Source organism: Crocodylus siamensis, chromosome 7 (genome assembly GCF_052110815.1).
Source record: "Crocodylus siamensis isolate JL-2025a chromosome 7, ASM5211081v1, whole genome shotgun sequence".
In the NCBI taxonomy this organism is placed as follows: domain Eukaryota; kingdom Metazoa; phylum Chordata; order Crocodylia; family Crocodylidae; genus Crocodylus; species Crocodylus siamensis.
Window position 1 is genome coordinate 90,364,400 of NC_143401.1, and position 22,629 is coordinate 90,387,028.

General features: G+C 43.3%; 1 protein-coding gene across 5 annotated transcripts in view; it reads right to left on the reverse strand.

Annotated features, from left to right (window-relative positions):
• VTI1A (vesicle transport through interaction with t-SNAREs 1A) overlaps nucleotides 1-22,629 on the reverse strand; it is a 342,273-nt gene that overhangs the window by 79,158 nt on the left and 240,486 nt on the right. The window contains exon 8 of one of the 5 annotated variants that reach the window (XM_090056595.1): nucleotides 18,792-20,711. The exons of the other annotated variants lie outside the window; for them this stretch is intronic. Within the exon in view, the coding sequence (XP_089912721.1) occupies nucleotides 20,684-20,711 (28 nt within the window). The 3' untranslated portion in view covers nucleotides 18,792-20,683. Of the gene's footprint in view, nucleotides 1-18,791; nucleotides 20,712-22,629 lie in introns of those variants that run through there. 5 annotated transcript variants of the gene reach the window in all.

Sequence of the window (22,629 nt, forward strand, 5' to 3'; positions counted from 1 at the left end):
GAACAAGTTCGCTGCACCGCCCATCTCCCTGGAGAACATCTGTTCAAACATCCTTGGACACTTTCTTTAAGAAAGCAGACAAAACTCCAGAAAAACCTGCAGCCGAGACTCCTGACAAGACTCTAGCCAAGAGCCCTTCAAAAAGTCCAGCGAAGTCACCTCAAAGAAGTCCTTCCAAATCAATATGACTGCTTTTTGCAATATAAGTACATTAATGGAGCTATATTACTCATCTATGTTGACTACAAAATCCTGGGTTATTTCTGGTGAAAACAGGGTATCGGGCCTTGGTTCAGGAACCAATCCCCCATTTATAACATTGTTCCTACGGGAATATTGGTTCCGCGTTACAACATTTTGACTTAAGACACGGTTTTCAGGAGCCAATTGTGTCATAAGTCCAAGGATTGCCTGCAACTGAAATCAGGATACAAGTCATAGTATTTTATGTACATACCTTCTGGATTTGACATGCTATCTGAAGACGGATTAGGATTGGGAGAGTTTTGTGTATTAGGTTTAGAAGCTACTTGCAGCACATGGTGTAATGCCTTCAAAGCCAGGTCCAAAAGTAGGGATGGCACTGGTTACGTATTACAGAGTTTGGCTGCATTTAATGTTAATAAGAAGTCTTACTCAATGTGGAACCTCTGCAGGGGTCCTTTGCCTCAATACAGGAAGAGCCTGTCTACACCAGAGATTTATTTCATTTCTGCCAAGTTTATATCGTAACTATAAGCAGGGTTCATACCACATTCTGTTTACACACGCGCATGTTATATTTTGAGTCATCCTTAACTGTCTGAGCAAAGCGTGCTTTAATCTCGTTTCTGAACAAGGCTGTAACATAGAGAATGAACTTGCTCACACAGTTTGACGGTACAAAGCCAGCTAGATTAGCAAGTCCTCCTACGTGCCAGTACTCTCTGTGTAGGAGGACAGCCCTGTAAAATTACAAGTTTAGCTCAGGCAGCATGGGAAAACTGCCTGCCTGACTGGTGCAGACAGAACCGAGAGAGTTAATATGTGCTCAAGCCTACGAAGGGCTTTATGCACTCTACATATGAGCCATATTACCCGTGTTTCAGGACCTAGTTGCATTGAATTCGGTCCTTTGACTCTTGCTGATGAGGTACTGGTGAAACACTTCACGGTTCAGAAAAAAATGTAACTTCTCATCCTTGCCACAGATTCTTCATCCCAGCCCAGGAAAAACAAACGTGTGTCTAGCTCTATACATAGCATAGCTCCTTTCATCGGGTGGAGATATGTGGCTGATAAAGGGAAGTTTCTTTAGCAGTTAACCCAGTTCCAGGGTGATTGCTGGGAATCCTCCGGGCTCAGTAACACCCTTCATTTATAAAGAAGGCCTATACACAATAGTTGACGGCCAAAACAATGAACAAGTGTCACGGTTAAACTATCTTCGCTTGTATATAGTTAGCTAATTTCAAATGGCTAACAGTGGAGTCTGTAACTAAAAACCACTGGTAGAGAAGCACAACATTGTTTGCATTACATTGTTCTGTGCCTTCAACAGCCTCAGGCAAAGAAAAGCTGCGTCTGCCTGTAAGTAACTGTAAAATTACTTGTAAATATTAGTCATTGGCTGCAAAAAGTAAATGAACACAAAGACCTTTCCACCATAAGCTACTGGAAACCTGAAGTGCAATTTGGCACTTCCCCACACTGCAGCTAAATACAGAACAGTAATAATGTGTTCTGGCAGTGTTCGTTCTCTACATGTGTGATCACGCCCTCGGTTTTATTGCTGATTATGTACACGTGTGATCTTGCCCTCAGATCTATAGCCAAATATGAGAGAACAGATAAAGGGGAGATGCAAAAACTTGTGAGACGGGAATGCTATCCCTTGCTCATTGGGTCATTCCCATCACTCCCCTAAGGTATATGGCAAAAAAAAAAAGCGAGGACAGAAGGGAAAGTCAGGTAAAACGTTTAAAAACTGGAGGAGGGGGAGGAGGCATCGGCCTATCCAGAGCTCAAAGCACCCAGTTAGTCACCATGCAGCGTAGGCCCTTTGCAAAGGCAAGCACAAAGCAGTGTGCTATATTTAACCTTTGCCCCGGAGTTCTCACTTAGGGCGCAGACAGAAGTGACAATTTTCACCCGATCTGGCCACAGAAAGCTGTGACCAAACACAAGAGCAGACTGCTGAAAAAATGGCCAATCGGGTGAAAATCTGAACCTTCTTTGCATGACAAGGCAGATAAAGGCATTTCAAAACAGTGTAACTTGTGTCTGCGCTGCCTTTCAGCCTGTTGCTGTTTCCAGAATGGCGGGGGAGGGAGTTCGGTATGGGGTTTTGTCAGCCCCGATGGAGGGTGGGCCAGGTGTAGTGAAGCTCCCCTGCCCCCAAGGTTGGGGGGGGGCACCAATTCACCCAGCCTACCCTCCAGTGCCAGTTGGGGAACCCCTAGAACAAGCTCCCTCTGCTCCCTTTCCCCCTCCCATTCTGAAAACAGCTGGAACTGGCCACTGCTAAGGGAAACTGGCTGCACGCTGGCAGCCAGCAGCTAGATCCCCCTCCCCCTGGAACCAACGGTGAACTTCGGTTTGGTCCGGGGGATCGTTGCAACTCAGAACGCTTCCTGCAAAGCGTTCTCCGTTACAGCAGGGAGATGCATTTCTCTCTGCACCCCGAGGTGTGCTGCTCCCTGGCTGTACAGACTGCTCTGTAAGCCCAAAGGTGAAGAGTCCTCACTCCTCAGACTGCTGGGGTGGAAATCAGCTGTTAAAAGCATGACCTAATGAGCTAGTAGCTGAAGTTCTTTGGATTATTATCTATCAGGCAAAAACATTATAAGAGTCGTTAGCTAGACTACCAGAATGTACCTGTACGTTGTCTTAGGAACATTGTATACACAAGCTTATGTTGCAAATGCAGAACTAGCAGGGCTGCGTTCAGCTCTGCTGTCTCTGAGAAATCCTGACAAATTCCAAAATGGCGAAAGCAGAGGAATGAATAATGGTATTCATCTAATAGACCGAGAGTAAAGCGCAGGAGAATGTCTTGGGCTCTGTTGTTCAGTGGCTTAGACGTGGAGAAACTTTCAGGAGGTTATTGTGAGCCCCCCGCCCAAACAACAAAAACATGCCATAGTTTTCTAATACAAGGGCTATAGTCAGTGATTTTGTTTTCAAGAATATACCCAAAAAGACAAAATGTGCTAGGTGGCCAACCTAAATCTCATCTTACCCTCCTCTGCTGCTGCACTTCTTACTACTCAATAGCAAGTCCTTTGTAAAAAAATTCTAATTGCTTTCCACTTAGCAATTGGAAGTTTATAACTAACTGATAAGTCGGTGTCCCCCAAAGTGCCATAAACACAAAACAGCAGGGAACCAATGTAGTCTGCCCAACAGTCACTGTGTCTTGCATTTAAACACATGTGTAAGCTCTGAATGAAGCAACACCTTGACTGCATGTACATAACAATGATAGCAGATAATGTGGTCTGTGCTCCATTTTCCATGACCTGGCCGGGTGACCAGTATTTTCAAATTTGTCCAATTTTTATATATTTTAACATTCAGTTTCAGGCTCTAAAATGCAACTTAGCTTCATTACCATTAATGATGTGATCAGAGTTCGGTCCCTATTCTAACAGGTCTTTCAAGACAAGGCATCCAAAGAATTGCAAGAACTGTCTCTCTATGAACCAAAGAATAAGGCACAGAGCCATTTAGTCAGGTTACATTTAAATTAGCATCTGATTTGGGAAGAGAAGGTGAGTTTTGCCACTTCCAGTCCTGCGTTTCAATTACTAGGCAGCATTTTTGTTTCTACGCTCACTTTGTTGATAACAAGAGTAAACGATATGATTAACACCTAACGCTATCTTGAAATTATTGCATGCATCTGTCTTAGTGGAGATCCTCCCAGCTGAACACTCTCTACGCTGTTGGGTTTGTGCAACAATACGCTTGTACACATAAGCTTCCCTGGTACTGCAGAAACTTTAAGGCTCTCTCTTCCTTTGGCTTCTCTGGCTCACTTCCAAATTATAGGCTTGGTCTGTTAACTCTTTTTTTTTTTTTTTTTTTTTAGGAATGGGGGCACATGCTCCAAATGCTTTACACTGTACAACCAGTGCTGGTACTTGTTACATGCCCTGTTCCAGAGCCCCAGCCATGGAGATGTTCTGTATTTCTGATCCATTCTCTAGGGGCACACGGTAACTCTTTAGGGGCACATGCCCCGGGGACCACACTAACAGGGGGCACATGCCATGTGGATGCTCTTCCCCATCCCCCGCTACATGACGAGTCCACGCGGGTGCCCCCCACTGCTGCACTGTGAATCTGGGAGGGCACCCCTTTCCCCGTCACTGCACTACGTAGGTGCAATCCTTCCCCAGTACATTACCCAGATCCACTCCCAGGCATGGCACCCTCAGCTCCTCGTGCTGCCGTGTTGCTCTGCACCCTGGGGTGAAGGCAGAGACTGGCAGCCGGAAGAGACTGGAGCTTCCAGGGGGTGCCAGGAGCAATGGGGGGAACAGTGGCCAGTGAGACCTGAAGGCTGCACATTAACCTCTCACAGGATGCACGTGGCTTGTGGACCACCAGTTGGACAGCCCAGTGCTAACTGAAAGTGAGCAGGCCAAGCAAGGTGCTAAATATGAGTACTTTTCACTTTGGTGAGCACTAGCATATAGAAATATGCGAATTAACAAAGACATCAATGGGCATTTTTCTGTCCGTTTCCTTGCTGTTCTGTAGATTCGCTGGGTTTCAATCAGAGTCCTCCAAGCAAGCCCAATGTCCACCCTTACTGCACCTCGCTTCTCTCTTGAATCATGGACTCTCCTTCTTTTCCATACAATTTCGGTGTTATTCCTTGGTTGGCCCAGTGGTCAGATGGGACCCCTGCCATGTGAGCATGCCTCTCTCTTTAGTTGCTCTAATAGAAGATATCACATCTACTCAAAGAATCTTGCCTGCTTATGTCACGGCTACAACCAACAACCCTGTCCCTCTCTTTTCCCCCTTTCCCCAGGCTTATTGTGTCCGTGAGCGCACTCCCCAACTTCTCATCCTTTCTATTTATAACAATGATACTAACACCTTGGCTGTAGACTAACACCCCCCTGTTGTAGATGTATGCTGGTTTTCCACAGGCTTCAATCATCTCATTGAGATGCCTGAAGGGCTTTCCCTTAAATGGATGGCATTCATGCATGATTAGACCTGTGTAACCACCCCTGGGCATTTCAACGCAACATGGGAGACAGAAAGACAATAGAGAAGGCAAACAAGCAGGCTGACACAGGTACACACTAACTCACCCCAAGATCAAACAGCATGCTTTAGCCGTACCTTACACCAATTCCCAAATTGTCATAGTACCATTTGCAATACATCTTGCTGCCTACAATTTCTAGCGATATTATTTCAGAGTAGTTTCAGAGTCATATTTTCAATGTATAAAAAGTAAGTACACATACCTTTTTAAAATGACTTAAAGTGTCAGGCCTCAGACAATTCAAGTTAGGACTATCTCTTTGCCTCATCTTTTCTTCTAATGCTTCCCTAATAGAAACAATCTTAAGAAATAAGAAAAACTAAGAGAAAATGAAATTGCTTCTGCAGACACGTCACATTTGACATGGGACTAACCCCTTTGGTTCAGTCGGTCAATAAATCTCTTGAAAACATAATATACTGACTAAGATGCCTACAATGATGGAACATAGAGTAAATCAATGGCGTGAAACAGTTAATGACATTTTTGTTGAAGAAAAGTGCTGTGTAGGCCTAATGGCTGCTTGTCTAAAACAAATCACCCCTTTGTTTTTACATGACAAAGATTCCTATTTCACCAACAATCCCACACTAAGGAAATAAATAGAAACCCTGAAAAACTGCATACCAAAATATATTGTATTAAAAGTAGGAAAAATATTTTTAAAAATCAATCTTATTTTTGGAAACTGAAGCAGGTCCTTAGATTACTATCAAGTCTGTAAAGAATTACAAAGTGAATGACTATGCTGGTTAGTATAAAATTCGTCCTCAAGTCTTTAGGATTTGAACGGAGAATAGTTACTGGGTGGTGAACTTCACAGTCCCTTGGAGCGGGACTGCACAAGTAATGCAAAAGGCTCCACACAGAGGTGAATTTTACTTTGTGAACAATCTAATCCCTGTCCCCTCAAACACTGAACTGATAATGGTTTATAATGGTTGGGAAGAAAAAGCTTAAGTGGACAAATGGATTAGTATATACATTTTGCGAAGTGGGGAGGGGAGGTGGAAATAGCCCATCGCAAAGACAACTAGGGGTAGGTCCAAAATAGCATATTGGCAGAATGTCGTTTTTGCTCCTAAAACAGCTTATCTATTGATCCTTTAATTAAAAAAATGTAAAAGCCACCCTGGAAGCAGAATGCATGGTCCCCCCTTTCCAGGGCAATGCTTTTATTACTGGGCTAGAGAATCAAATTCCCTCCGTTGCTTTCTCTCATCGGCCCCATGAATCTTGCATTACTGATGGCACTGCTTCAACAGGAAAGGGTAGTGAATGGCCTCACTTCACTTAATTTATAGACTGGTGGCCAGAATTTTGTGTGAAATGTGGGGTTGACCTCACCAAGTTGACGAAGACATCATATGTAGGTCTGCCTCCTCTGGGCTGGATAGCTAGCCACTAGGTCAGGGGTGGACAATTATTTCGGGCGGAGGGCCGCTTACTGAATTTTGGCAAGCCATCGAGGGCCACATGACAGGCAGCCAGGGGCAGATAAATATATTTTTTCTAAATTTTGTAGGTGCCCTATGGGCCGGATAGAAAGGCCTGGCGGGCCACATCCGGCCCACAGGCCGCATTTTGCCCACCCCTGCACTAGGTAATCATCACGATTTCCTCCTGCTTGTTTTCTTTCAAAAGAAAAACAAGTGATCCGCTCATCCATGCCTAAAGGAACAGCTTATGAAGGGGCTTCACATACAATGCTGCAAACCTGCCTAGATCTGAGAGAAAGGCAGTATTTTACATACCTCTTTCTTCACTATTTTCTGTTGCTGGGGGCTGGATTAGGCCCCCACCTGCTCTGTGCAGTGGCTGTAATGAATCCTATACTAGGACCCATAATTCCACCCTGGTGCTGTGCAAAGGACTTAGGTGCCTAACTTGGGTTTAGGAATGCCTCTCTTGGGCCTGGCACAAAACATTTTGACATCTAATTCCCTTTGTGGAGCTGGTCCTTAATGTCTAGTGTTAAAACTGGGGAAAATTTTAAAGCCAGATGAAATGCCCAGAAAACAGAATATCAGCGAGGGACTCTAAAATTGACAACACATTTTTTCCGTTTTGCAGATATCATGGAATGGGATCTCAAGGAATTTCTGACTTTCTGTAGGCTTCACTAGTATTGAAGTATCACACAGGAATGCTTCATCATTAGGACTAAACACAAGAAAAATAAAGGCTTAAAATTGAAACTGTCCATGAACTCATAAGTACTTGCTTTTGTGATAGATTGCAGGACTGTACTTTCAATGATGTCAGAGCAGTATAACTAGATGTGTTCAAAGACAGAAGAACAAGTAATAAGTGTTTAAATGGTATGTAGCGGCTTAAAAATACTATCATTAAGTTACAAAAACGGATTCTCCTAGAACATTAAAACATAAAAACTGCCCATTAAATGAAAAAATGAATAATTGGCACTACTGAGTTGTGACTCTTCATAACCCATGCAGAAAAGTAGCAAATGAGATACAGGAAAGTCTTTGGAAGCAGAATTTAATTTGTACTGTAATACTATCATGGTCAACTACAGTATGAAACCCGTAGAAAGATAAATAATAGTAAAGGTCTAAAACCCAAGATAGGAAGGAAATTCTGTGTTGTGATTGAAACCTGTATCCTTAAGTTACCTGATGGGGCTTTGATACTGAGGTACGTGTCCTAAGAGCTGTGCAACACCAACATGCAACAGGATGAGCTTAAAGCCAAAGTCTTATCTATAATCTTCACTTTTTTCCTGTGGTTAAATGAAACTTCCTACACATGTGGAAGAGAAAAGGGAGAATAGTTCACAGACTAGGCCTGATGACTGACTGTTACACCACACTTATGCTCATTCAATACTCCTGACTTCACTGGTAGTGTACAGATACACATAGGTTAGACTGCAGAAGTTGGCCTTCTGATATAAAAACATGCCCCTGTTATATATTTATCCTCATCCCAGAACTTCACTGCTTTGATGTGAGACTGGCTGGAAATACAGTGGGTCACATACAATATGGGGAGAGTTTAATGAATATGCTAAGGGTTTAACACATCCACAATTCTAAGGCTTTAGCACATCCACATTCAGCTTGTTGAAGCTAGCGGTCCCTAACGTCATTTGGGCTGGGCCCGATAGCACTTCAAAATGGTGGTGAGATATGGCAGCACAAGCAGATCCAGGATTTTGCAAGGGGTGGGAGGTTGGGAGCAGTAACTGGTGCTGGAAGGGTAGCTGTGCTCCCCACTCCCAGCCCCACACCAGGGCAGGCAGACCAGGCCGGGGAAGCAGTATCCGGGGCCTTTTTAATGTCCCCAAAGCAGGTAAGAACTCCCCCCCACCTCCTAAACTACCTGCTGCTCTCCCTGCTGTTCTGGGGGTGAGTGCAGCTCCAGTGCCACTCCAGCAGGGCTGCACAGAGGTTGGGCTCAGCCAGGGACAGCAGGAGCAGTAGCAGCAGGCAGGCAAACAGGTGGGTTCCTCCTTACCCTCACAAGCTCCCAGACTAGTGTGGAGCACTTGGGTGGACCAGACAGGGAGGGAGAACTCGCCTGCTGCTGTTGCCACTGTCCCAGGCTGAGTTCAGCCCTTGTGCAGCCTGGCAGAAGCAGCCCTTGCCTCGCAGGACAGTGGGGACAGTAGCTACAGCAGGCAGATGCATGAGAGGGGAAGGGACGTGCCTCTGAGCGCAGAGGGTATTGGAAAGGAAGGGATCCTTACTTGTTTTGGGGATTGTCTCCAGCTGATGTTCCTGCCATGTGGTCAAAAACGGTGCTATTAAACACCATCTGGATCCACCCCCACGTAGCAGCACAGTTTAGAACAGGGGTGGGCAAAATACGGCCTGGGGGCCAGATCCGTCCCACCAGGCCATTCTACCTGGCCCGTGGGGCCCCTAAAAAAATTTAGAAAATAAATGTTTATTTGCTCCCGGCTGCCTGTCAAAGATGACAGGAGTCAGGGGCAGTAGCACCCACGGGAAGCTGGCAGCAGGATCCAGGAGCAAGGCCCACCCAGGCCCACCCCCACCAACCAGAAGCCCCTGCCTAGCTGTGGCTGTTCCTGCTTCCCTGCACCGCAGAGGGAAACGTGGTCCTCGACAGCTTGCTAAAACTCGGTAAGCAGCCCTCCACCTGAAATAATTGCCCATCCCTAGTTTAGAAGAAGACTAGTGTGTGAGGAACATCAGCTGCAGGAAATTAAGGTTTATTCCACACTATGGATTTTAACTGGCATAGCTACATCAAGCCACCGGTATGAAAATCTCTCCATCCTCCCTTCCATGGGCCAGCTCACTATGCCAGACCCACTCCTCATGCAGATTCACCTGTGGCCCACAGGTTTGGCTAGAGTCACCTAGGAAGGTGCTGGAGCTATGCCAGCTGAAAAAGCTCCGTCCCACTGCACCTCTATGAAGAGGCTACACCTGCACAGGTGTAAAACCGTCCTGAACTTGTTTCAATGCAAGAGGGGATGCAAGAGTAGCCCAACACCTGTAGTCTGTGACGTGTGGCTCTATTCAAGTAAAGCGATGTTTTGGATTGGCACTTGAGCTCAGTAGTTTAACTAGGGCAGGGTGAAAGGGGCAGCTGCCCTGAGTGCCATCTTGGTGTGGGGGCGGGTGGGGGCGGGGAGTGCCAGCTGCACAATTGCACTGAAGGCATGGCAGCAACCAAAGTCACCGCTGCCCCTATGCATCCTGCGGCACCAGGCACCCGACTGCTTTGTTACGCCTCTGCACAAGCAACAGGGAAACATGCACAACTTTTTCCTTATATCTTCAGCTGTACTTAGAAGCCTCCATGACTTTGTCTGCATCTACCAAATTGTGGGCCTGTCACAATATTTAGGCGTTGTCATCTTCTAGGGTTGATCCTTTATTTGTTCTCTGAGTGCCTTAATATGGCTTGTATTTTGGAAGGGTCATATTTTTATTGGACCAACGGCCTGGCTAGAATAAAGTTAGACAATTTTTGAATGCAAGACGTTCTGGCATGGCTTGTCACAGAGGCAATAATCAAGCCTGAATTAATATAAGGGCATTTCAGGGAACATTTCTTATAAGCGAATAGTAATTACTAGAACAAAACAAGAACTCGGGTGATGATGCAGTATGGCTAACATCAAACACCCACTAGAAATGGGTGTTTCCTTGTTAAGCTTTAATAAATACACACTAGGATAGAAAGAGAACCAAAAGGTATTAACTTTAAAAAAATCTATGCACTAATACTAATGTTGCTGAATGGATGTTGGCTGTGACAAATTCATAGAATTTGTTTCCATTCACCTTTGTTAACGTAGCTACTCAGATACACTCCCTGTAAACACTAGATTGCACATGCAGGCTAGCAGCTTGTCCAGCCTCCTCTAGCATCACAGAGACCTGGTGGAACAGCTCCTATGACTTGAATGTCACTGTTTCAGGACAGGTTGGGAACAAAGGTGGTGGTATTGCCTTGTATGTATTTTTTGACATACACTTGGTTCTTTGGCTCAGGAGGAGGAAGATAGCAAAGCAGAATGCATTTGAGGGAAGCTGAAAGGTGAAAGATGCGGCAGCGATATAATGATAGAGATTAATTACAGGCCATTAAATCAGGCATAGAAGGTGAATGAGGCACTCCTCAAGTAGGTGACAAATATATCCAAAAGTTACTGATGGGCAACTTCAAATTTCCGGACACCTGCTGGAAGAACAATGCAGCCAAACATCAAGAACAATGCAGCCAAAGATGCAGACGTGGAAGAACCAAAAAACCACTACCCCCGCCCCCCAGCACTTTATTTTTAGCCTAGTGCACTCCTGTGCCAAGCTCAGCATGTGCCTAGAAGAGGAACTGCCTCAGTCTGACCAGGCTTGCCCAGCATCTGTCTAGCTTGCGCACTTCAGTGGGGCTTTTTGGCACTTTTGTCCAATAGCTGATTTAGATATTAAAAAAAAGCTATTAGATAAATATGCCCAAAAAGCCCCACTGAAGCACACAGGCTATAGAGATGCTGGGGAGCCAGGTCAAATGGATGCAATTTCTCTTCCAGTAAAGAGCTGGGTTTTTTTCTCCCCTCCCACAGCTATAAGCAGCCAAAATGTCAAGCTGATTCTTAACTTGCATAGTGGACAATTTTCTGTTCTAGAAATTTGAGGGTATAAACTAGGCGATCAATTATCTTGGATCTCGTCCTGACCAACAAGGAGGAACTGGGGAAGGATGGGAAAGTGAATTCCAGATCCCGAGACAGGGGAAACGTGGTCAGCAAAACGACAGGGATTTTGAATGGAGTCCCGCAGGGGTCTGCCCTGGGCCTGATGCTCTTCGGTGTATTTATTAATGCTTTTGGATGCCGGCATAGAAAGCTTCTTGAGCAAGTCTGCAGATGAATGCAGTTTTGGGATGCATCAATAGAAGCATCAGGTACAAGACACGGGAGGTGATAGTGCCTCTCTACCCTGCACTGGTTCGGCCTTTCTGGAGTGCCGAGCGCAGCTCCGGGCTCCGTGTTTTAAAACAGATGTGGAGAAGTTAGAGAGGGTCCAAAGGTGGGCAACAAAGATGATAAAGGGCTCGAAAAGCAAGTCATATGAGGAGATGCTGAATGAACCAGTTACATTCAGCTTGAGGAAAAGGTGCTTAAGAGGGGACATGACAGCAGTCTTCAACTACCTGAAGGGTGGCCATAAAGAAGGAAAGCACCTTTTCTCTTCTGCTGCAGATAAGATGCTTGAAGTTGCAGCGAAGTAGGTTTAGATTGGATATTTGGAAAACTTCTTCACTTTTAGAAGAGTGAGGCAGTGGAATAGACTGCCCAGGGAAGTTGTGGACTTCCCATCACTGCAGGTGTTCAAGAGGTTGGACAGCCACTAATTGGGGATGATCTAGGTGTAGCCACTCTGGGTATTTCCCATGTGTGCCATTTATACCACGTCCCCTTTCTGCTACATAGGCCAGGGCGGTTTTAAGCCTTCCTCAGAGGCATTGGGTGTTGGCTATGGCCAAGGCTGGGGACTTTGAACGGGGATGTGCCAGTGCTTCTGCCAGGACAAAAGCTGAAAGTTCATGGCTAGAGGATTTTACCCCTCTGCTTGGGATCAGGCCGATCACCATATTTGGGATCAGGAAGGAATTTCCCCCCATAGTCATATTGGGATGGACTGGGAGGGTTTTTGCCTTCCTCTGTAGCAGGGCGGGGTATAGCCCTCTACCCAGGATCTCTTGAGCATTTAATGAAAACATTTTATAGAAGTAGGACATTAGCGGCTGTGGCAGGTTAGGGTGTTAGATCTGCGTTATGTCTGACGGTAACCTTATGTAGAGTTTAGATTACAGATTGCACAGGATGGCTTGGATAGGGATGGATCCTGCCTCAAGCAGGGGGTTGGACTAGATGACCTCCAGAGGTCCCTTCCAGCCCTACTTGTCCATGATCCTAAAATGTGAAGCAACAGGTATTTCCTCGATGGCAGGACAATCCCACCAACACGGCGCGCAGGAGACGGGGATTCTAATTCTTGGCATAGGCCACAAACTGTTTTCATATCTGTAAAATGGGGATAATAATAATTGGCCCCTTTTGTAAAGCTCTTTGAGGTCTGTGAATAAAAATGAGGAGGAAAGTATTATTCATTACCTTTATGGAAAATGACGGGTGGAGATTAACAGGCTTTTTGGAGTATCCTATCAAACGTACTAGAAAATTTCATCTCTGAGACGCTGTCTTAGAGGGATGATTCCAGATCTTACAGAAGTACATCCAACTTTATTAAATCACAAAGGTTTTTAGACTAATATCTTGGGAACCCAACTGACACAGAACTCGCTGTTAAGCCCCACTGGACTGCAAGTACAACTGAACAATTAAGTTTCACAGGGAAAAGGTAATTGTTCCTGTTAAACTCCCATAGTACTTCTATATTGTGTCTTTCATGTATATGTATAAATACCCCTTCAGCCATCTCTTCTCAATTTTTAATGTTAATGTAATTTATAGGAACAGTTATTTTATAAGCCCTGCTGGCATCCGGCAAGATGGCAATATCACAGGAACATAAAACCAAGGCAGATCCTGTGCTTTTTACTCCACAGGATCGTTATCAGGCTAACACCGCCTGACACGCAGAAAGAATAACATGCTTTCTTAGTGCATTACAATGTTATCAACTTTTGATACCCAAATAAACGTTACAGCGGTGAAGAAGTCTAACACACGCTCATAAACTGTACCCATTGCTGAGGCTGCTAATGTTTGACATTTTACAGCTGATGGTAAAGGACACTAAAAGGCAATTGTGTAGTTGAAATGGACTTTGAATATTTTACAGCCAAATTTAAGATAAACAGTTTCAAGCTGACCCTGGAATTTGTACATGAAAATGTACCAGGCTATCCATTTCAACAGTATCCTTATAAAAAGGAGACTGCTCAGGTCTGTGTTTTTAAGGTTTAGATCACATTAAATGCTACTCATTTGTTCAATTAGCTGCATTTTTAATACAAATGGGTCAAGCCAATATGATCTCCCATTTACCAAAGCCGTGTACCTAATTAATTGGCCAATCACTACCAAGCCACCACTAAAACTTAAATGATTAAGTGGAAATGTAAAAGTGGAATAGGGAGATAGGAAAAGTCAAAAGGGCTGCATATTTCTCAAGAGAAGGGTTTTATAATACTGGTTCATTCTCTGTGCAAGGTTAACACAGCAGACCTCTTTCTATCCTTGTGTTTTCAAAAAGTTTAGTTGTGAATCTAGAGAATTTTTAACCTTATGGCGACGAAGGATGGAGCATCGGTGAATTCTGTAAAACTGTCCTCAAACAGTTTGGCCGATTTTCCCTGCCCAGCCATGTAAGACCACTTGTGCTTCTAAGTCGATGACCTCTTTGAAGCCCAGGTGTCAAATTAAGGCCCATTGTTTTCGTTATTCCTATTTCATTATTTCAATATTGAAACAAGACTGAGAACATACAACTTGTGTCAAAATGATAGCACAACTGAAACCCAGGCTCTAGAGTTACTCTCCCGTGCATTTACATACTTCCGTAGGTACATACTTCTTTTCCTGTCATTCACACTTCAAAAGATTTTGGTAACCTGTTGTGTGGAATCAGAAAGAGTTAATGTTAATGTATTCTGGAGTATTATGCAGAAGGTTCACCAGTGCAGCAATACTTTTTCCCCTTTATCTGATTACAGCATTTTGAAAAGTTTAATAAGTGTGGGTGAACACCTTATTTTTAAGCCCTGTAGCCAGGTATTTGTTTTAATTGAAAGCTGTTGATTCATTTAACCCTAAGTAACCAGTATAATTTGTTATTGCTAAACTGACCTGGATTGCAGTAAAGTCAGATAGTTAAAGAATAATTAGCATGACGCCTTTTAAAAATGACTTTCACTCAAACTTGTAAGAACTTGTATTCATTAGTTTCCATCAAGAGAATGAAGATTAGGAGTATTAAACACAAATATATCCCGAAGTTTTACATGAAGAACTTGGGGGGGGGGGGTTCCCTTTTCTAGGAGGAATTAATACCATTTCGGGAGACTGTGTGGTTAAATGGTTAGATCAAAAGTGTCTTTATCACATTTCCTGGATTTCTGTCAAAATCCATTGGTGATATGATGTAGCACTGGAGAGGATTCAAGTCATCAAGTCTGATTGGGGCTAATTGTGAAAAAGGAGGCACTGAAGTACTATGGTCACATTTTAAAAACAGCAAGAGACCACCCAGACAATGCTGTAATAGAAGGTGGTGTGCCAGGGGAAGAAAGAAGGGTTGACCAAAGAAGAGAACATGAAGACATTGAAAAGTTGACTAAATTACATATAAATACTATAGCAAGGCTGATAACAGACAGAGCCAATCCTCTTGCTAATCCTCTTGAAGATAAATAAATGGAGAGATCAAGTAACCACTCAGTTGTCTCAGTTTACTCATCTATAAAATGGGCACACGATTTTAGATACATTAGTACTTTCTATATCTTGAAAAAGATGTTTGTTAGTAGGAAGCTAATATGATTACTCACTTTCATAGACGTCCTGAAGTGCGAGGGGCAGTTACTTTCCCCAAATAAGCTCCTTTAGTCAGGGCAAAAGTTGTTGATTCAAATTCGTGTGGTTCACAATTTTTGACCTTGCAGAAATTAGAAATGCAGCACCTCCAGACTCTAGTTCAGTAATACCTTGTCTCTTAAGGGCCGCCAAATTTCTTTTGAAGGACAAAAGTTGAATACGCTATTAACTTGCAAATAATGAAGACATTTCTCATGGGGAGATTTTTTTGTTGGTTTTTTTTTTTTTAGAACAAAACCTAGCAGAGATGGCCTTCAGGAGCAGAACAGTTCTGAAAGCAGCTTAGCAATAACTATTAGTAGGAAAAGGGGATTAAGACTATGAACCAAACTAAAGGGGGTGAAGAGGGGAGAGGGCAGGGGAGAAGGGAACCTCTTAGCGCTGCACGCGCTAACTGGGATTAGAATGGCCTTTGAGAATCGTGGTCTTTACAATTCAAGGGCCCAACATTTTCCTCGGAGGTCTCTTGGATTTCACTGTTGCAAGAATTTCCAATTACACAACGTAACCAGACCTCTAATACCACTTCAGAATGCATCCTGATCCTGATTACAGGTGATGTGCAAACCTTTGCTACAGAAATGATAGTATCTGAAGTAAATACTCAAGGGCAGCCTTAAGCATTTTAGTTATTGCGAGTTATAAAACCTTAAGCATTTCAACAGTTTTCTCTCTGGGGCATTAACCGAACATCTCCCAAACGCTTCAGATGATGCACGGGAAAAAATAAGCACGACTTTCTGGCCATTTCATTGAATCAGCTGCCAGTCCAATGAATTAATGATCAGCAAGTTTTCTTTCGAATAATTGTTTAAACTCTAGTGATCAGAATGAGGCCCTCACAGTGAAGGAGTGGGGCAGAGGCAGGCGCTGCCCAGCCAGGGTGGTGCCTGCAACCCTGGGGCCAGGACTGGGATGGAGCCGGAAGCCCAGACACGCTGCTAGTGATAGCCCCAAACTTCCCTTTGACTTCAGCTGGAAAAAGACTGGAAATATAATTTAGAAAGATGCCATGTCCTCTTTCTCATCCTTTAGAAAGATGCCAATCCTCTTGCTATTCTTCCTTTTGATGATAGTTAACTGGAGAGATCAAGTAACCACCCAGTGCCTCAGTTTACTCATTTATAAAACAGGCACTATTTTAGCATAATAGTAACATAATACAGGCTGTTAGGGACTGCATATAGAGACAGTGGGCTGTCACTTTTTCCTAATGCTCTCAGAAAACTTCATGATACACCTCTGTCAGTCCACTTTCTGAGGCTGTAAGCTACAGACTTGCGTTGTATTTTTTTTAAAGACAACTCCAGTCTAAACTAATCATTTGGAGCCTTTTAAAACAGCTTCCCACCTTCACGTCTTTCTCCATGACTCAGTCACGAGATGCGCTGATAAAAATCACAAGGCATTTAAAACAAGCCACTTTTAGCTACAGCCAATAAAGTCACTGAAGGAGCTACAAAATGTGATTAGCATGTTTTTCAGTTAGTCCCATATTTTTAAAATCCGTAACACCACATATTTGGGCAACGTGCTATTTTTCGGCCACATATCATGGAAGGTGTAAAGATTTTTATTTTGGGGCTTTTTAAGAAGGAAAACCAAACTCAGACTCACAACTAAGAATACAACTACATTTTATTATGAATTTAATATACCCAAATATGCAAATACTTGCATTTTACAATCAATGTCTCTATACTTCTTTATTAGAGCAAATGTAGTTGATATATATTTTTTTTAAAAAAGCCAATTCCATTTCAAAGAGGCCTGGATTTTGTATACAGCTCTTATTACATTTTCTATACCTGGTGTTAATGTTAGGTAAAAGGTCAAACCACAACCTTAAATATTTAAGCTGGTCAATGGCAGTCAAATTGTCAAGGAATTATCTCAAGTTTATTGTTAAATATGGATAGCCTTTGAGGTAACCTCAAGTACATGGTATGGCTTTCTAATGAGTTATTAGGTTATTAAGCTATGAAATATTTCTGAATTTTAAGCAAGACTGAGGAGGAGACCCGAGTAAAACAAATTAAAAGGATAATAATTATGCAATATCATGAGATGTACCAGACAGTCACAGTATGCATATATCAAAAAATACATTAATAAACTGAACATATTAATAAAAAAGCTTTGACTGGCCCTTCAAGACCTCAACACTAATTGGAAAGGATTTAGACAGCACATCTTGAATAACTTCCATTAACAATTTTGGTAAGTCACTTTTTCAACTAACTAAAACTGGAATAACTTATTCTTAAACCATACAGTTCATCTCCTATATTATCTTTTGTCAAAGATCAGTGAAACATCATTAGCCAGTTTGAGTAATGGAGCAATTGTCTAATTGCTCCAACTTGAATCTTATTTCTGATGAACGTAAATGATTAACCAGGAACTAGTTTCTATATTTTAAGCACCACAGTTCAATTAAAGGCCAATGGTTATCATCATCTCTGAGATGATTTACTTTGAACTCCGAAGAACTCTTTCAAAAGGGTGAAGTTTAAATGGATTTTATTTTTAACGAAGAGGCAAATTTCAGACCCAAGAGGTGGATGATATACTGCTGTATCCAGGAGGGCTACATAACCCACTCAACTCTTCAGCAACTCTCTGCGATCATATTATCCCACAGAATAAAAAAATGCAAGAGATTATTACAGCAATAATGCGTACTATGGCTTCCCTTTTTTGTACCTTTCTGGTACCTGATGAGTTGCTCTTGGCACTTGCAATCTCCCACCCAAAGGTTTTTTTAAAACATGCCCGAGTAGAAACTTGAGGGACCAGCTCTCAGGATTGCTCGGGCAATTCCTGCCATGTTGAGAAATGCAATCCGAGTTAAAAGAATTTCCTAGAGGTCCGAGACAGCCACATGTCCGATCACTGTAGCATGCAGGAGACTCCAGCACCATTTAAGCATGGGCTTAACTTTAAGTACACGAGTAATTCCAGGATAACAGGATTACTCACGTACTTAAATACCTGGTTGGATACAAGCCACGCTGCAGAAGACCTGAGCCTCTCCTGCTCTCTTAAACTGAGCCAGATGCATCTTCACAATGTAGTTGTCCAGCTACAACGCTGACAACTTTATTTCCAGTCTGTGTGGAATTTCCCTCTAGAAATGGGGAAAAAAATTAAAGGTATCACCATATGAGGATTCTCCTCTGCTTTTACTCACTTTGCCTGAGATGTTCATGGAGCTATGGCCTCTCAGGTACCCAAGGGAATGTGCCAACTTCAAAAAAGCTTTCTGTAGTCCTAGGATAGCAGTTCTGGTAAGAGAGAGATACAGACTCAACCCAGAATAATGCAGTGATTAGGGCGCTCGCCTGGGGATAGGGAAAGCCCAGTGCCGAGTCCTTATTCTGGTAGAGTAGCACCACCAAACTGGATCTAGCCTCCCACATCTCAGGCAAGTGCTCTAAGCAGCAGGATGGTGTCTCAATCTCCCTGTTGCAGATGTTAAATTTTGAATAAATAAGCAAATGCTCTTTGTTGAAGGAACCTGAAGGCAATTACAGTGACTGCATAACCCAGGTTCTTTAGCAATCTCAGTCTCTCCCCAGCAACTATGCTCTCAGATGTGAATACTTATTTCCCCCTCTCAAGAATTTAAAAGGTCTCATTTTGTCCTGATGCAGAAAAGAAAAAGTTGAAACTGCAAGAAGTTATGCAGGATGGGTAAATGTTTTATGTTCGGGTCTAGTTGAAGAGATTCGTTTAACAAGACGCTAATCAGAAGATTAAGCACAGCACTTTTACCCATTTTTTGATAAATATGACAGGCGAATATTAGTTACACTTTTTATCTGCTTTTTAATGTGTTGGGTTTTGTTATACACAACATGCAGTTGAAATGTGTGTTTTCAGAAACAAGAATTTATTGAGGTTTTTTTTTATAGTTACAGTTTCAAATGCTGTCCTGCACCCCTGTAGCTAAAGGAACCCAAACAACTTACACAAAGTCCTGCACATATTTAATCATTACAACGGAAAGATATCTTTCTGGGTCTGGATTATAATGGTGGAGAGAGCCAGGCCAGTCACTCCTGAGGCGCTCGTTTTAACATAACTATAAATTCCTCCTTTTAAAGGATTGGAGAATTCGGGTCAAAATAATAAATCTCAGAATCGTATTCAAGAGGGGTATATTAAGTAACGCTTTGCATCATCTCAGCAATCGCAGTGTTTATGGTTCTCAGCCCTACGGTCTTAGAAGAATGGGTTGCCACATTTACCAAAAGGCCCAGGCAGCAGATGCTGGGCTAAGGAGGCCAAGTATGCCTTTCCTCTTGTGCTCCCTGATGTCAGGAAACCCAGTTTCTTTTCCTGGCTCTGCTAAGAACTTCCCATGTGACCTTGGCAAGGCTCTGCGCTTCATGTTCCCTCCAGGTAAGTCACTGCACCTTGAGGTCTCATTTTTCTCGCTGTACCAACGGGACAACAATATTCGCTCTTTCACAGGGATGCTGTCAGAAGTAATTAATAGTCAGAAAGAAGCTGACAAGGAGCTGGAAAAGCTTAGGAGCTAAAAAGTGGCCAGCATTATTAAATGTAAAACCATTCAGAACCTCTGAATTATATTCACGTTAGTAAGCAAGGGGGCTGTCACGGCAGCGGTGAAAAGTCCCGCTCAGCTCCGTGGAAGCAGAATCAGGCCCAGCCGCTTAGACTTGGCTATTCTCTTTCATCCCGCAGGAACGCAAAGCGCTTTACAAAACTGCATACAGGAATCATTTCATCCAGCACAGATATGCAGCAATCTCATGGGTGGAAAGTGGCAGCTGTCCAACGCATTCACTCATAGAAGTATTGCTCACCATCAGTATTTGGTTCGCTATTGTTATGCAGTTATCTAAGAGGTGAAAATGTCTGTAGCATTTGTTAGCTTTTCAAAAATGATCCCATAAAGGCAATTATGCTGCAAATTTGCTTAGTGAATGGCAGATTAATGACTTAAACGAGTGGTTAAGGATCTCTTTTAAACATAACTTGTTTCCCTAGCTGTGAGCTATTCATTTTGCAGCTCCAAAGCCATGTGCTTCTCTTTAATATGTGACATGCAATACAATACTCCATGAGCTCCCATATCTGTCTTGTATAATAGTTTCAAATAAAATTTGGCTCTCTGCATCTCTTTACCTTGGGAACAGGACTTGTACTCCAACAAGCCAAATACCAATATCCCTATAGGATTATTGTGCACATCTGCATCTCTGGAAAGATGATATTTTTAAGAGGAAGAGGTTGTAAGTAAAATCTTTCCAGAAGGCCGTGTTCTGCCCCAGTTACACCATCTTCTTCAGCTCCTCACACATAATGCAGGGTGGAGATGGTTATAGAAGAATTTCATCACGTGGGCACCTTCAGAGTAAATAAAATTAATATTGTTTAAATCTAGAGGCAAATCATGGCTTTCCCGAGTCGGTTGTGGTACACAGGGACAAGAGGAAGAGCTATCCTCTTGTTTCATCAGACTGACTTAAAAGAGAGCCAAGAATGCTGAAGACGGCAAAATACTGAAGGTAGTGACTAGCGTGGCTATGCATGCTCAAGGCTAAAATGGGAAGGGACTAATGGGGTTGGAAACTGGGCCTGTGCATTTTCCTTTCTTTGCCTCTTAGTGCCAGGATAATGGTTGTGGACACATCCAGCGATTCCCATTTACACCCTTTTATCATAAAACTTGCTATACCTGGTGTTTCTTAGACACCTTGGCTCCAAGGGTTACATCACTGACAGAGAAACGCCCAATCCGAACTGGCAATATTGGACACCTCTTTGAAGGAAGAATGAAATGCCACATCTAAGCATGCTCCTCCCAGTGCCACTCAAGCTAACTAGCAGATGGGATGCATCCAATCACCAGTCGCAGTGATGACAAGACATCACAAATGACCACTGGAGCATGCAAAGAGTTACAAATTAGAATTCCCTCCCCACTATGAAAATGACTTCCTATACTTTGGTTGAACCTTCAAGCTGGGAGAAACGGGGGTTTAAAAGCTGAAATACCTTTGAACACTGTGGATTAAACATGTTCACATCCAACCTTCCCTGAAGGTCACTGCACTATCCACCACCCGTGGACGCACTGGGGAGCAGTACAGCTCTGCCTCTTCAGGAGGGCAAGCATTGCCATCTGCTGCCATCACCACATCTTGGTGGTGCTGTCGCTGCTTGGTACATGACTGCTTATTCATCAGTTACTAGTGGGCCCTATTTGATTCAGATTTGGCCCGAATCAGGGACAGCGATTCGATTCGTTGATTCAGATCACTGTCCCCGATTCGATTCAGCCAAATTTGAATGTGAAGATTTGATGCTGATTCGGCCACAGACTCAGCTTTAAAAGTGTTTTCTACATACTTTGAGGTAGCAGGCATGGCTCGTGATCGCTGCGATGTTGGGGTGGATGGAGTGTCCCACAGGAGCACGGGGGGTGTGGACCGAAAATACTTCTGGTCTGCTTCTGAGTATGCTGGGGAGCATGCTGGGGGAAAATGGGCGTTCAAAGACTGCAACATCAGATATGAAATCAGGCTCATGTTTTATCAAGCAGTTGTGATCCCTATCTTGCTGTATGGAGCAAAGCTATGGACAATATACAGGAGACATCCAAAGCTGTTGGAGAAGTACCATCAATGCTGCTTGCGGAAGATCCTCTGAATACAGTGGGAACAGGCACACCAACGTGGCAAGCAAACACTACAAGTACTAAGGCAACGATTATCCGACATCATCGGGCCAGTCACGTCATCCAGATGTCTGATTCCAGACTCCCGAAGCAAGTTTTATTCTCCCAGCTCTGCCAAGGCATACGCTTAAGAGGAGGACAGCAAAAGCACTTCAGGGACATCCTCTCAAGGCCAACTTAAAAATATGCAACATCAACGTCAACTTGTGGGAAACTATTGCCCAGGACTGCTCCAAATGGAGCAACAATCTGCTGCTCAGTACTTTGAAGACTCAAGAAAATAAGAGGAGATGAAAAAGCAGGAGCGGCAGAAACCGTGTCAGAGACATAATCAAGAATCCAGTGCCACCCACCCCACACAAACACCGGTGCGAGTTGCAGTAGCCTCATCTTGGGACATGAAGACAAGACAATCATGGAAGATGATCATCCTCGACTGTGAGGGATTGCCAAAGAAGAAGAATGGATGAGAGATAATACAACATATCCAATAATTACCTCATCAAAAGTATATGGATAATACCATTTTTCTTGCCCCCTCTTCATGTCTCCCCTCTGGAGATGGGAGATTACTCTGGGGCTAAA